The 13,113-nt window shown below is 35.4% G+C and overlaps 1 protein-coding gene across 1 annotated transcript; it reads right to left on the minus strand.

The window, feature by feature from the left end:
- Positions 1 to 14: 14 nt before the first annotated feature.
- On the minus strand, positions 15 to 11,662 carry LOC112051475 (uncharacterized). The gene is made up of 10 exons (XM_052882191.1): positions 10,288 to 11,662; positions 8,322 to 8,538; positions 7,789 to 7,919; positions 6,675 to 6,929; positions 5,672 to 5,834; positions 4,487 to 4,659; positions 3,399 to 3,573; positions 2,503 to 2,811; positions 1,327 to 1,496; positions 15 to 587 (listed from the first exon to the last, which is right to left on the minus strand). Exons 1-10 carry the CDS (start codon positions 11,660 to 11,662, stop codon positions 295 to 297), a joined length of 3,261 nt encoding a protein of 1,086 aa, XP_052738151.1. The 3' UTR covers positions 15 to 294.
- Between the last annotated feature and the right edge of the window lie 1,451 nt (positions 11,663 to 13,113).

The following is a 13,113-nucleotide window of genomic DNA, read 5'->3' on the forward strand; positions in this document are numbered from 1 at the left end:
ATTTTCTGGTTAAATAAGCACCTTTATATAATAATAAGTAGTACCTGGTTACTGGGAACTTTGCTCAGTATTTTTTTTTTGAAGGGTTTCTATAAAGGAAACATAGCTGATCGATTTATCGCTCCCAAAACCCCTAAATATAATTTCATAAAAATCCTGGGAGCCGTTCCAGAAATTCACTTAATATATAGATTAGAAGACAGGAATTCCCAGTTTAAAGGTATTAGATATACGTACTGATGATTTTATAAATATATGTATTTTAGACACAATAATCCATAAAATAAAAGCCATTCAGTTGTTTTGATCAAGCCGGAGATTTACGTCTGAAAAGTCAATAGTACTCCCACTACTACTAACACTTCTTGGAGTTGATGCATCACTACTAATGCTTCCTGGTGCAGAGCTTCTAGAAGGCAGTGTAATGTCTTCAGATACCACAGTATGAGTTCTGTTACGAAGACTTAGTAGATGCTGTATCCAACCACGTTTGTAAGTCACATAACCGATGAGGACCACCACTAAGAATGAGACCCCAACGCTCCCTCCGATAATTCCAGCTTGCAATCGAGGACGTTTGTCTGTCTCTACAATAATACATGTGAAAAGTTAAAACAATGAAAGCTATTCAGAAACAGAATCAATTGAGTAAGTCCTCATCATCGTCATATCAGCTGATGGACGTCCACTGCAGGAAATAGGCTTTAGGGACTTCCAAACAACACGATAAGATCTGCATCCAGCGAATCCCTGCGACTCGCTTGAGTCGCTCGCTTGATTGAGTAAGTACGAGTAGATAAAATCCTGAGTAACTAGATTGGTAGATTTTTGACGGCCTCCGTGGCGCAGTGGTATGAGTGGTGGTTTTACTATTTTTAGTGAAGATGGAGGTTCTGGGTTCAACCCCGGATGGGCCGATTGAAGTTTTCTTAATTGGTAGTCTAGCTGGTAGGAGGCTTCGACCCTGGCTAGTTACCACCCTACCGGAAAAGACTTACCGCCAAACGATGAAGCGTTTCAGTACGTTGAGTACGTTGAGTAAAGGGGTGTGAATATTCATTCTCTTTCTAACAAGTAAGCCCGCTTCCATCTAAGATTGCATCATCACTTACCATCCGGTGAGAATGTAATCAAATTCTAACTTGTAAAAAGATAATATTAATTAAAAAACATTAGGTAAGTAATGCCTAACAAAAAAAATTATTCTACCGTTCAAACTTAAATATTTAAACTATCGCAAAAACTGGAAACATTCAAGTTACTAATCCCCCAGATTTACGGTCCTCTTAAGCAGCTTATTAAAAAAACTAAGGCTATTCAACTCACCACCAATAAAAACTCGTATGGTGTCACTCGACTCCAATATCTCGTTATCAACAACAGCAGCACAAGTCCAAACACCTATATCTTCCTCCTGGACAGATGTAATACTGAGGGAACAATCCCCGAAGTCCAGATGCCGTTCAGGGGTAAAGTAGAAGCGATTCAATATTGCGCTAAAAAGAAATAAATGACAGCTATAAATCAAATATTGACATCAATGTGCTTGCCGGCCACGCGCTTTTTAGGGTTCCGTAGATTAAGTTAGTACTTTAAACCCTTACTTAATGTACAAAAATACCGATAACAATACCCCTCACCATGGAATAAATGAAAAAATAATTCTCACTTTGCATGAATGGGCAAGAACCCCAAAAAAATATTTTCTAAATTTTCGTTTTACCACTTTATAGACGTACGAGTAATTATAATACGTACCCATGCCAAATTTTAGCTTTCTAGTTCTAACAGGCTCTAGAGTTATTAGCTGTTTTAGTTTTTCTTCTAATTTTATTATATTTCCTACTTCTGTGAATTTTTCACCGATCCATAAACAATCGTTTAGCTGGTAGAGGGGGGGGGGGGGGGGGCGACACTTGACTCTAACAAAAAATTTAGCTCATAAAACCTTAATATTTTGCAAACAGATCCCCCACACTATGAAATAAACGAGTAAAAATATTTTTAGCTGTTTAGTAATAAAAAACAGCTTTTTAGTAGTACTCTGCGCTAAACGGACGGACGGACAGACAGACGGACATGGCGAAACTATAAGGGTTCCTTGTGGACTACGGGACTCTAAAAACACTAATAAATAGTTAGCGTTGTTTTCTTTTTAATATTTTATTGAGATGGTAGTTCAAGATGTAAGCATACGTCATATCTATAATCTTGCTTTTTTTGACGTAGTCAAACGTTTTTTTGACGTAGTCAAAGTTAGACGATTAAATCGATCGATATCGATCGATCGGGGAAGAACTTAAAAATTAATTATCTAGTATTATCATTTTTTGTTGTATAATATAAAGTAATTTAGTAACTGATTTCATAATTTTATATGATAAATTTTAAATTTTGTAATTTATTCGTGATTCACATGAATAGGGATTCTTTTATAGAATAAGCATTAGGCACAGCATTAACACTTAAGCAAAAACATCAATATAAGAGCTTCTTACTCACTTTTCCTTATTCACGGAAGAGTCTACGTTCATACCCACAAATTTCGGTGACAGAAACCTGCAGTATTGTAATGGTCTCCTTCCATTCGATGTATGACAATACAAAGTTGTGTTTTTCCCAATATTCGCTGGAACCTCTCTCAGGTTTGCAGCCAATGGACCGGTAACTCTGACTTCAACTTCGTCTTTGGCTTCGATTCCTTTCTTTAATCTAGGACCCATGAAACATGACCATTTACCATCGTCAGTGATGTTTGAATGTAAAAATGTTATACCACAATCACCAACATCGAGACCTTTTCCGGTGTACCTAAATACGAAAAATAAGATGTCTATTATTATGAAAACTAATAATAATAGACATATAACCAATAACATTTCACCCCCTTTTATTTATATTTCCGCGTGTGTGTTCGCGTTTTTATATAATAAATAGTCCACTAATCATTTTACAAAAATATACTTAACTCATAACGTGAACGAATATTGAAAAAACTTCAACCCCTTTTTAACTTTACAAGGGTAGAATTTTGATAAATTTTGAATTACATTACTTTTAGTATATTTCTGGTAGTACATATACAAATGTTTACAAATTTAAGTTAAAGAATGAAGGACTTTCCAAACAAACTTTTGATCCCTATTTCGCTTCCTTCTGATTTGATTTTCGCAACAAAAAGTATAACCTACTTCGTACTATGGTCTTAAATCGTGCCAAGTTTCATTTGAATTCATTCAGTAGTTTCAGCGTGATTTCCGGTAAAAAAACCGACAGACAAAAATAAAAAAATATACATATTTTTGGACCTTCTACCTTCCTCAGTTTCCTCACTTTTCCGGCCTTTCTTACTTTTATCATAAGTATAGATAGTTAGAGAAATTAAAATGGTCACTTACCAGAATAATTGATCTTCATGTGTTAGTGGTACAGGCGTGAACTGGGTACCATTCGGATGTTGAAACCAACAGTATCTCAGTGAAACTCCCGCGTTGCATGTGATTGTAAACGGCGAGTCTTTTTGGACGAATACCTTTCTTAATGTATCTTCATTTTTATCGAAATCTCTTAATGCTACAAATAATTATACTAATATTATAAAGTCGAAAGTTTCTGTGTGTGTGAAAGTTAAGTATGTTTGTTCCTCCTTTACGCTATGGTTTCTAATCCGATTTCACTCTGGATTAAAATCTTGGTTCCCGTGAGATTTGTCATAAACATTCACACAGACGGATCCTCGGGTGGTTGGGTATTTGGTAATTTAAAATAACTGTTAGAATAATTTAATCCTACTAATCGCATCACATTATTCACACTAACATTATAAAAGAGAAAGTTTGTGTGTAAATGTGTTCTTTTTACTCTTTTACTAGTAAATTGATTTGAAACAAAGTTCTTCGAAATAAGATTGAACACATTGGTAAAGTTCAACAAATTTAACTATCATTTTTAATGGGCTATGAGAATAAACATTTAGAAAAAAAAAATAAAAAACACGTGCTGAATTTAGAACCTACAATTTTTTTTGAAGCTTGTAGTTAAAAATAAATACTTCGTCATTTTGGCGGGTAGAAACCGTGGGACACAGCTAGTTTGTGTAATATAAATCAAATACAGTCCGAATCGTTTATTTCAAGTAGGTATATTTACGAGTAAAGTTTCTGTAATTATTTTTTCCGTTACTCTTTTGATACATGTGACTGATTTTATTAATACCCTCTGGGGCTGGTAACAGGGTTCACTAAGCCAGTGATTGGCAAAGCTTTAGGCAAAACAATTTTGAAAAAAATATATAGTAATCGGAATATGGAGATGATGTGTGCGAAATAATAGGAATAGGTGGGTAGGTACCTTTCTTCTTTCCTTTCTATCTTTTGTAGTGCGAATTTTTTGACATTTAAGTCGTCTTCAATAATTTTACTGTTGATATGACTCGATGTTTCCGAGTTATAGATACGACGAATTGTTATAATATTGAACGACTCACACTTGTGACTCGATGCGACGCTTATCAAAGCCTGCATGGGAGGTTGCTGCTGCATAACGTTCCCAACTTTGATATGAACACCAACTGAGCACCGCCATGTTGAGTAGTCTTTAGATGATGGTTTCTCTATGGTTATTCCACATTGTTTTAGCAGGAAGCCATCTCCATAATAACTACAATTTCAACAAATTAGAACTGTAGAAAACTTAATGTACCTACTAGTTAAAAGTTAAAACAACTGGGATAAGCTCGCGCTTAACTAAGATCTTTATTTTAGCTAGGTACCTAACAATGTTCTCCGGAGTTGAATCATTTTTGCGGGCTCTTAGCGAATATTGCCTTCGTGGAATTTAATCTTAAGTAAAGAACTATTTTTTTATTCTTTACTAGTTAGCCCTTGAATACAATTTCACCTGATGGTAAGTCAAAATGCAATCAAAGATGGAAGCGGGCTAACTTGTTACGAGGAGGATGAAAATCCATACCCCTTTCGGTTCCTACACGACATCGTACCGGAACGCTACACAACAACAAGTTATGAACAAGTCAGACCAAAGCTTTTCGGATTGGTGATTATTATGATGGAGGATATAAATGGAACGCAATTGACTATAATGTTCACACAACCAAAATTCTTACAAATTGTACGTACCTAAATAATGGAAAAGTAGGTATATCTATGAAATATTTCCCAGTAAAATAACTAAAAATCCATTCCGTAATCAAAATTATTATTGTTGTTTCAACAACAGTCATTTAGTGCTCATAAAATTGTCCTCGTCCAAAGCATAAATTTCAACTCTTAAAAAGCTCTTAAACTTTAAAGCTTAATCTAGCTAATTTTAAATATATCAGTCGCAACATAAAACTGTCGCAGTTAATAAAACTTTATACTTAACGATACAAAAGGGTTCTCTAGACTATCTAATTATATCTACAGGTACTCGATATAGTTACCTTACATAAATTAGTAAGTAAGCCATTTTGTAGAGACTTCTAAACTGAACATAACAGTCCTATGTTATGTTCAGTTTAGAAGTCTCTACAAAATGTCTTTCTTGTGGAGAAAGACATTTTGTAACATTTTTGATTAAAAAAAAAGTTTGAGGGGAAAATGAAAGTTGAAAGAAAAGAGTATTGATAGGCAATATTTGTTTAATGAAAAATAAAATACTAAAAATTCACCTGTAACTGCCATCGCTAAGGCCGTCGATAACATTATAGCCGTACGTATCGGAAGTCCTCTGAAATCGACAGAAAGTAATCTCTTTGTTAGAATGCAGAATGTTACAATATATGTGTAGCTTGTCTGTCGCGTCGTGCACGTATCCGACGTCTAATCGTTCAGCTAAAAATAATAAACATTGTTTCAAAACCGTAGACACTTATAATATGGCGAAAATAGGTAAATCAGTCTTCGTGTGCAGGGGTGCAAGGATTGATATTGCCTCGTTGGCCTTGCCCGCAGGGGTGCAGTGTTTGATATGCCTCATTGGCCTCACTCGCAGGGGTTCAGGGCAGGGGTTGATACTGCCTCGTTGACTTGGCCCACAAGGGTGCAGGAGTTGATACCACCTCGTTGGCCTAGTGGTTAGTGGCTTCGCATCATGAGATCTTGGTTTGGGTAACGAAATACTTACTGAGAATTTCTTTCTTCTAAGAAATTTCAGCCAGGAAAGTTGGTAGTATTCCACCCCCATGCTTTGAGCACGTTATGTCGTCCCGGTCATTATCGTCTGATATCAGCTAAAATCTGATAGTGATTTCTTCTTCAAAACTTGCCAACCTTCACCGCAGCATGATAGGTTTAAATTCCGTATGCCCTCTCCTATTAAGTGGCTGGCCTGGCCATGGGCTCGTTAAAATACGGTAATAATGATATGGTTTACGATACGACAGAAGGGCAGACAAGAGGTAGACAAGAGGTAGAGAGGCAGCCCAAAAATTCCATCGGCCCGAATGTATTTCTAAGTCGACGCTCAAGGAGTCTCACAGGAGACACTTTTAGATACATTTTTCATACAGCCATTAAGGCTATATGAAAAAGCGCCCAAACCGCCCAAACCTCCCGAGGTAGACCTACTTGCAGTCGCCATTAGAAGCCAAAAGCAAAATATACACAATCAGAAAAAAAGAAGATAAGCGGTCGGCAAGCGTACCTACTCATAAATAGATAAATCATACTCACTTTGAACCGTTACATGCCTTTTTGTATGTACCTCGGAAACTCTTCCCGGCAAACCGAGTAACACTTGCCAATTCCCTTGAACAGCTCTAGTAGTTCTATCGAGGGTAACGCTGCATTGGCCAGAGACTAAGGAGCTCTCTGCGAAAGGCTTGGCGACTACGCAATACGCATTGTCTATGGTTGACAACGCCACTTTAGTGTGAGTTTCTCCATCTTGAAGCGATATTGGCTGTTCTGCGTCGGGTGATGTTACCTCTAGAAAACAATCAGCTATAGATACCAACTTAAATAAAATTATAAATACCTAACTATACATACAGTAGGTATAGGTACATAGTACAAATAGGGTAGTTGAATATTATCAAATTTAATATAAACAATATTAATTTCGTACAGTACATGGAAGGGTCTGAAATATATTGATATTAATTAATATAACTTAAGGTGTTTTTATAAAACTTATAAATAAAAAAAAATCCACACGTCAAAAACGCTGTCGTCCATTTTGTGACGTCACGATGGTACTTGATACCTAGAGGAATAAACGTCTCACTAAGACATGTCCAATTTTTTGCTTCTCTCACACACGACGCGCTCCGGCGTCGCACCGGACTTGCAACCACCGAGACGAGGCGGGGAGGGGTGAATGCATTGCGACGTCGGAGCGGCACCGCTCAGTTGTCTATGCGTCACAACTCCACAAGAATTTACAGACTGCCCAACGATGCTACGACGCCGCTGCGACATAACAACGTTGCGGCGCCGCACCGCTCGTGTGCCCGTGCTCTTACTTGTAAAGTCTCAATATACGGTGAAGGGGCCGAACTCACGCCGAGAAATCATGAGTTCAACCCTTCAGCTCGGCTATCGTGATACTAACCCTAAGGCAGGTATTCCGACCATTTTAGGTAATTATTGTGAAACGGAAATAAGGCCTAGTTTAGACTACTTTAGTATTTTAGTCGAGTACGAACAATTTTTGGATTTACCGCCCAAAAATTGTTCGTACTCGACTAAAATACTAAAGTAGTCTGTACCTACGGCCTATAAGAGTGGAACGGGAATATTAGTCACAAGTACCTACTGAAAATATATGGCAAATACTCTTACCTACCTAAAATATTCAACTCGATCCATCCCACAACGGAGTCGTTTTCTCCAGAAGCACTAAGACGCCATCTTCCTCTATCGATTTCTTTAACGTTTTTTACCCGAATTCCACATTTATCACCCCATTTCTGGTACCTTTTATTTTAAGTCAAATGTATTAATATTTATCATCAACATTATGAGTATTAAATTTGTAATATACTTACTCGTTTTAATTAAAAAAATAAAACAAATTATTACAAATCTTCCTTAAAATACCTAATTAAAAAATCATTTTCCATCGACTAAAAAGTGCCGTCAGAGGCCGCACACGACCTGGTGTGGCCTTGGGGTAGTTTCAGTATTGATACCTACCGTATAATGTTGACTTAACTACCTTCAAGAAACGCTACCATCGGTAAGGTTTTAGTAGACCAAACGATCGAGGCTGCGTTGAAGATACGAGGGGTTACTTATAATTGTGCTAAAATAACTACCTACCAAATAAAAAAGTTTAAATAGATTAGTAATAGGTAAGTACGTAACAGTCTCTCTTACCTAGTATTTGGAGGTTTTGTCACATCAAATCGAACCCCAGAAGGATCAGTGACAGTACAGGTACGCTGGTTCTTCACCGGAATTCTCAACTTCATGAGGGCCTCATTCCCTTTGACCACTTTTAACAGTAGAGGCCATCCGAGACCGTTATGTGCTATCAGATTATTGTCAAAATTCAAATCGATTGTGGTTTGACATACGCCTCTTCCAATTAATCCTAACCGCAAATAAAATAATAATTAAAATAAAAAAACTATACCTATAAAAAACAATTATGTTCTTTCGAATAGTACTCTCACAAAATGGTTTTCTTGTTCTTGCAAAATGTAACTTTTCGTCAGGACCAATAACGAATCGGCACTATTCAAAATTGAATCAGTAATTTTCCTATAGAAATTTCATACATATATATGTATGTAGCCTACATACATATATAGACCTACATACATATATATGTATGTAGGTACACTGAAAAGGTATGTATGCTGGATATAGTTACCTAATCTTTTAGGTATATGATTAGAAACAAAGTATTTCCCCATTAAATTTTCCCTCAAATATAATAATTATCATATTTAAATACCTAGGCATCCGTCCGAATTAATTAATAATAATAATAATAATAATCGTTTATTTCTTAGTAATATTCAGTTTTAACAAATAGGGGCTGAAACCTCCTTGTAGGTATATAATAACCCGTGTTAGGAGGCCTCGCTCTTCTATAACAGAGGTATTAAAATTACTAAATTAACAAATAGTTTTTTCTTAACAATTATAATTACTCACAGTTATCACAAATGTGTGTGCGTGAGTGTGATGTGTGCGTGTGCGTGTGTGTGTGTGTGTGTGTGTGTGTGTGTGTGTATGTGTGTGTGTGTGTGTGTGTGTGTGTGTGTGTGCGTGCGTGAGTGTGCATGTGGATGTGTGTCGTAAGTGAGTGTAAAGGTGTATTAAATTTATGTCTACGTAAATTTGAGTTTATTTATTAATAGTGATTCTGTTTCTTCATAACTTTTTGTTTTTAGCCAGTTTGTAAGTGTAATTTTTATTTCGTGAAACTTAGTTGGGTAAATATTAAGCGTTTCGTTAATTTTATTATACAGGTTTGCTGATTTTACCCGATACTGATTCTGAGAAAACGAGGTTTTTACAGCTGATACATTAATAACATTAACATTCCTCCTTTTGTTTTTATTAACAGGCACATATTTTAGGGATTTATGTACTTTTAGAATTGTCTGTAAAATATATAGCTGTCTTACAGTCAGAATTCCACTTGAAGAGTAAAGTGCGCTCGTAGGGAACCTATATGGCTTAAAGTACATGACCTTTAGTAGCAATCTTTGTGCTCTTTCTATTTCAATAAACTTAGTCTTGACTGCCCCACCCCAAATTGGAAGGCAATAGCTTATCACAGATTGAGCCAAAGCAATATAAATTCTATTAAGCAGGACGTTAGAGGCTATGTGTCTTAACATCTTAAAAATCCAGATCAGTTTCCTTAATCTGCCACTAATAACATCTATTTGGTCATGCCAAGATAGCCTCTGGTCTATCGTAACACCTAGGTACTTGGTCGATTTAACCCTACTAATAATGGAACATTCATCGCTGCAGCTACTATTACAATTAGACGAATGTAATACTATGCTGTATTCGTTATTTGGTTGAGTCCGATTGTATATTGAGAAACACATGAAGTTTGTTTTGAGAGTATTTAGGGTTAGCAGGTTATTACTTAACCACCAAGCAATATATGAAAGTCCTCGTTCCGTTAAAATCTTGACTTTTTCCCAGGTAGAATCATAAAAAACTATGGCCGTATCATCTGCATACGAAAAAATTTTAGCATTTGGAATTTTTAAATCACACAGTTCATTTATATAGATTAAAAACAGCGTTGGACCCAAGACGCTGCCTTGTGGAACACCGTAAGATATATTAAGGTCTTGGCTAATATATTTACCAATTTTTACTCTCTGTGTGCGACCAGTAAGGTAGTCTTTGAAAAGAGCAAGCGAAACATCTCTAATTCCAAGATTTTCCAACTTCCTTACAAGAATGGGGACAGAAACTGTGTCAAAAGCTTTTCTTAGATCTAGAAATGTAGCTAAGCACTTTTTTTTGCTGTTGATTTGTTGATCCACAAAGGAGGTAAGAGCTGTGACAGCGTCATCTGTGGATCTACCGTGCCTAAACCCATACTGTGAATCTGATAGAAGGTGGAATTTTTCCAAGTAATTTAATAACCGCGAATTCATTATTTTTTCCATTATTTTCGAAATTGATGGCAAAACTGATATGGGACGATAGTTATTGATGTCATCTTTGTCTCCACTCTTGTATATTGGAATTATGTTAGACCTCTTGAGCGCCGCGGGAAATACGCCTTTGTTAAAACATAAGTTTATTAAATGACAAATAATTGGAACAACATGGTCTCTAGCCAATTTTAAAAAGCTGGATGGTATATTATCCCAACCCGGGGAACTGTTTGATTTAAGATTCATTAGTATGTCATTTACTTCTTCAATGTTAGTTTCTAACAAGACAAAAGAATTTAATTGGGTCTTATAATTTAAATTTCGAGTTTCAAATGGTTCCTGCCTATAGTTAATATCCTCAGCTAGCTTTTTCCCTATATTAGCAAAATAATGGTTTACATAATTGATTGATTCTAATGGAGAAGACTTTGTGTTTAGTAAGTTAGAATTGTCAGAATTTGAGTGATTCATATTAGTTACTGATTTTATATTTTGCCATAAAATTTTAGAATTTTTAAGTGACATCTCTAATTGTTTTTTGTCATAAGAACGTTTTAGTTTTATAATTAAATTTTTACAGAAATTTCTATATCGTCTGTAACTTATTCTTAGAATTTCATTTTTAGGATCTAATTTTAACTTTCTTTGCATTTTATTTCTATTTCTTATGCACTTTAGAATTCCGATAGTGATCCATGGTTTGATTATGCGTTTGTTGCTAGGTATCTTCACTATGCGCGAGTTTTCATTCAGCGCTTCGGACAAGTAGTTAAATAATTTATCAGTTACTAGTTGCGGGTCATAGCAGAAAAGCAGCTCTGACAGATTATTCTGTGCCAAACTTAGTAGTGCTGAATCAAAATCCGTCACTATTTTAGTCACTTTCTTTGACTTAAAATAAGGCAACAGCGAAGTAAGGTTGAGCAAAATCATGGAGTGGTCTGTAATAGTAGTATTTAAGACTGCAATTTTAGCAGATAATTTATTTTTGTCAAGTTTAATCATAAAGTGGTCTAGGCAGTTATTTTCTCTAGTCGGTAAGATGTGACCAGGCATGATGCCGTGTAAGGATAGCATGTTAAGGTAATTAAGTTTGTTATTATGCTCGTACATTTGTTCATTATCTTTATTTAATATATTTATGTTAATATCACCAGTTAAGATGATTGTTTTGCTAGATTTTAAAGATTCCAAATGCAAATTAAGTGAATTAATAAAAGGTTCAGCATTACAGTTGGAAGGGGAACGATAAATACCTAGAATTACACTACTATTTGTGATAATTTGAACACACGATGCATGCTGCAATTTGATTTCTTTAACCGATTTGATTGCTAAATCATTTTTAATGTACACAACTACCCCGTCGTTCTGATTAATATGATGCGTTGTGTGGTGTGTTGTGTAATTCGTAATATTGGGGATAGGTTTGGTAAGGTTAATTCTACATTCGGTAAGAATAATTAAATCTGGGACAAATGTTAGTAACTTAAAATTTAAATTGAGATCCTCCATGTTACTGTAAATACTTCTAATATTTTGCGAAATAATGGTTAGGTCGTTCTGTTTAACAGGTAGAAGTTTGGCTACGTCATCGATATCACAACTAATGGCATGTCCGATTTCCATATCGTCTATTTCGTTCTGAGTGATAAGAGAATTATCCATATTTTGAAGCATTATTGACACTGAGGGGGTATTTTATATTATATGCATGAATTAGATAATTAGACCTAATATATTCCGTAATATGTAAAGCAAATTTGTAAAATAAAGTGTTATCTTTTAATGTAGGCTTAGTTTTATTAATTATATGTGTTAAAATAAAACAATTTATTTCGGCAACGAGTATGGGTGACATATGTATATGCAACATAGAAAGAATTCGAGGTGTGTATATAATTATTTTGTTATGATGTGTGCTTGTGTGTGTGTTTCTATAACTTGAGGAAGTGTATGTTGTATTGTGCAAAAATATTGTAAGAGTACAAACTAAAAAATACATAAGTTTTATAAAATAATAATTTTTTACACTTAGCGCGAAGAATAGAAATAGATTACTACTATATTTGAAAAGGTCTTCTAGTCATGCACCTTGTGTCAACTGGTGAATTTGAGCTTCAGACTTAATCAAAATGATCTGGGTATTTTCTTCCTTCCTAAGGTAAACTTTCCCATAGGCAGTCCAACAGAATTTATATTTCTTGGCCTTGACTAGATCTCGCGCCAGGAAATACAAGCGGGATCCTTTGGCAGTCAATTGTTCAGAGACATAAATTGGTACATCCTGTTTCGAGTGACACCCAGCATGTTTGGCCGCAAGTTTCGTTTTATGTTTGTAATTAAATGCTTTACTCATTTTTAAGAAATCAGTTTTTAAAATGGTGGAGGAGGTTTCTACTATAATTGGCGTATTATGCTCATCCTTCTTACTACGTACCCTATACACATCCTTGATGTCACTTTTGTCCATTTTGCAATTAACGGAATTTGACAAACATAGTACCATATCAATAAGGTTCTCTTTC

The sequence above is a fragment of the Bicyclus anynana genome, chromosome 6 (assembly GCF_947172395.1).
Source record: "Bicyclus anynana chromosome 6, ilBicAnyn1.1, whole genome shotgun sequence".
Lineage (NCBI taxonomy): Eukaryota > Metazoa > Arthropoda > Insecta > Lepidoptera > Nymphalidae > Bicyclus > Bicyclus anynana.

Bases quoted from the DNA above. Each gene is read 5' to 3' on its own strand.
- LOC112051475 (XM_052882191.1), bottom strand. From the start codon at position 11,662: ATGCTATCCTTACACGGCATCATGCCTGGTCACATCTTACCGACTAGA. The intron at 4,660-5,671 runs GTGAATTTTTAG...TTGAAATTGTAG, and splicing joins CTTAGCGATGGCAGTTACAG to TTATTATGGAGATGGCTTCC. The intron at 1,497-2,502 runs GTGAGTAAGAAG...ATTTCTTTTTAG, and splicing joins TCTTCCGTGAATAAGGAAAA to CGCAATATTGAATCGCTTCT.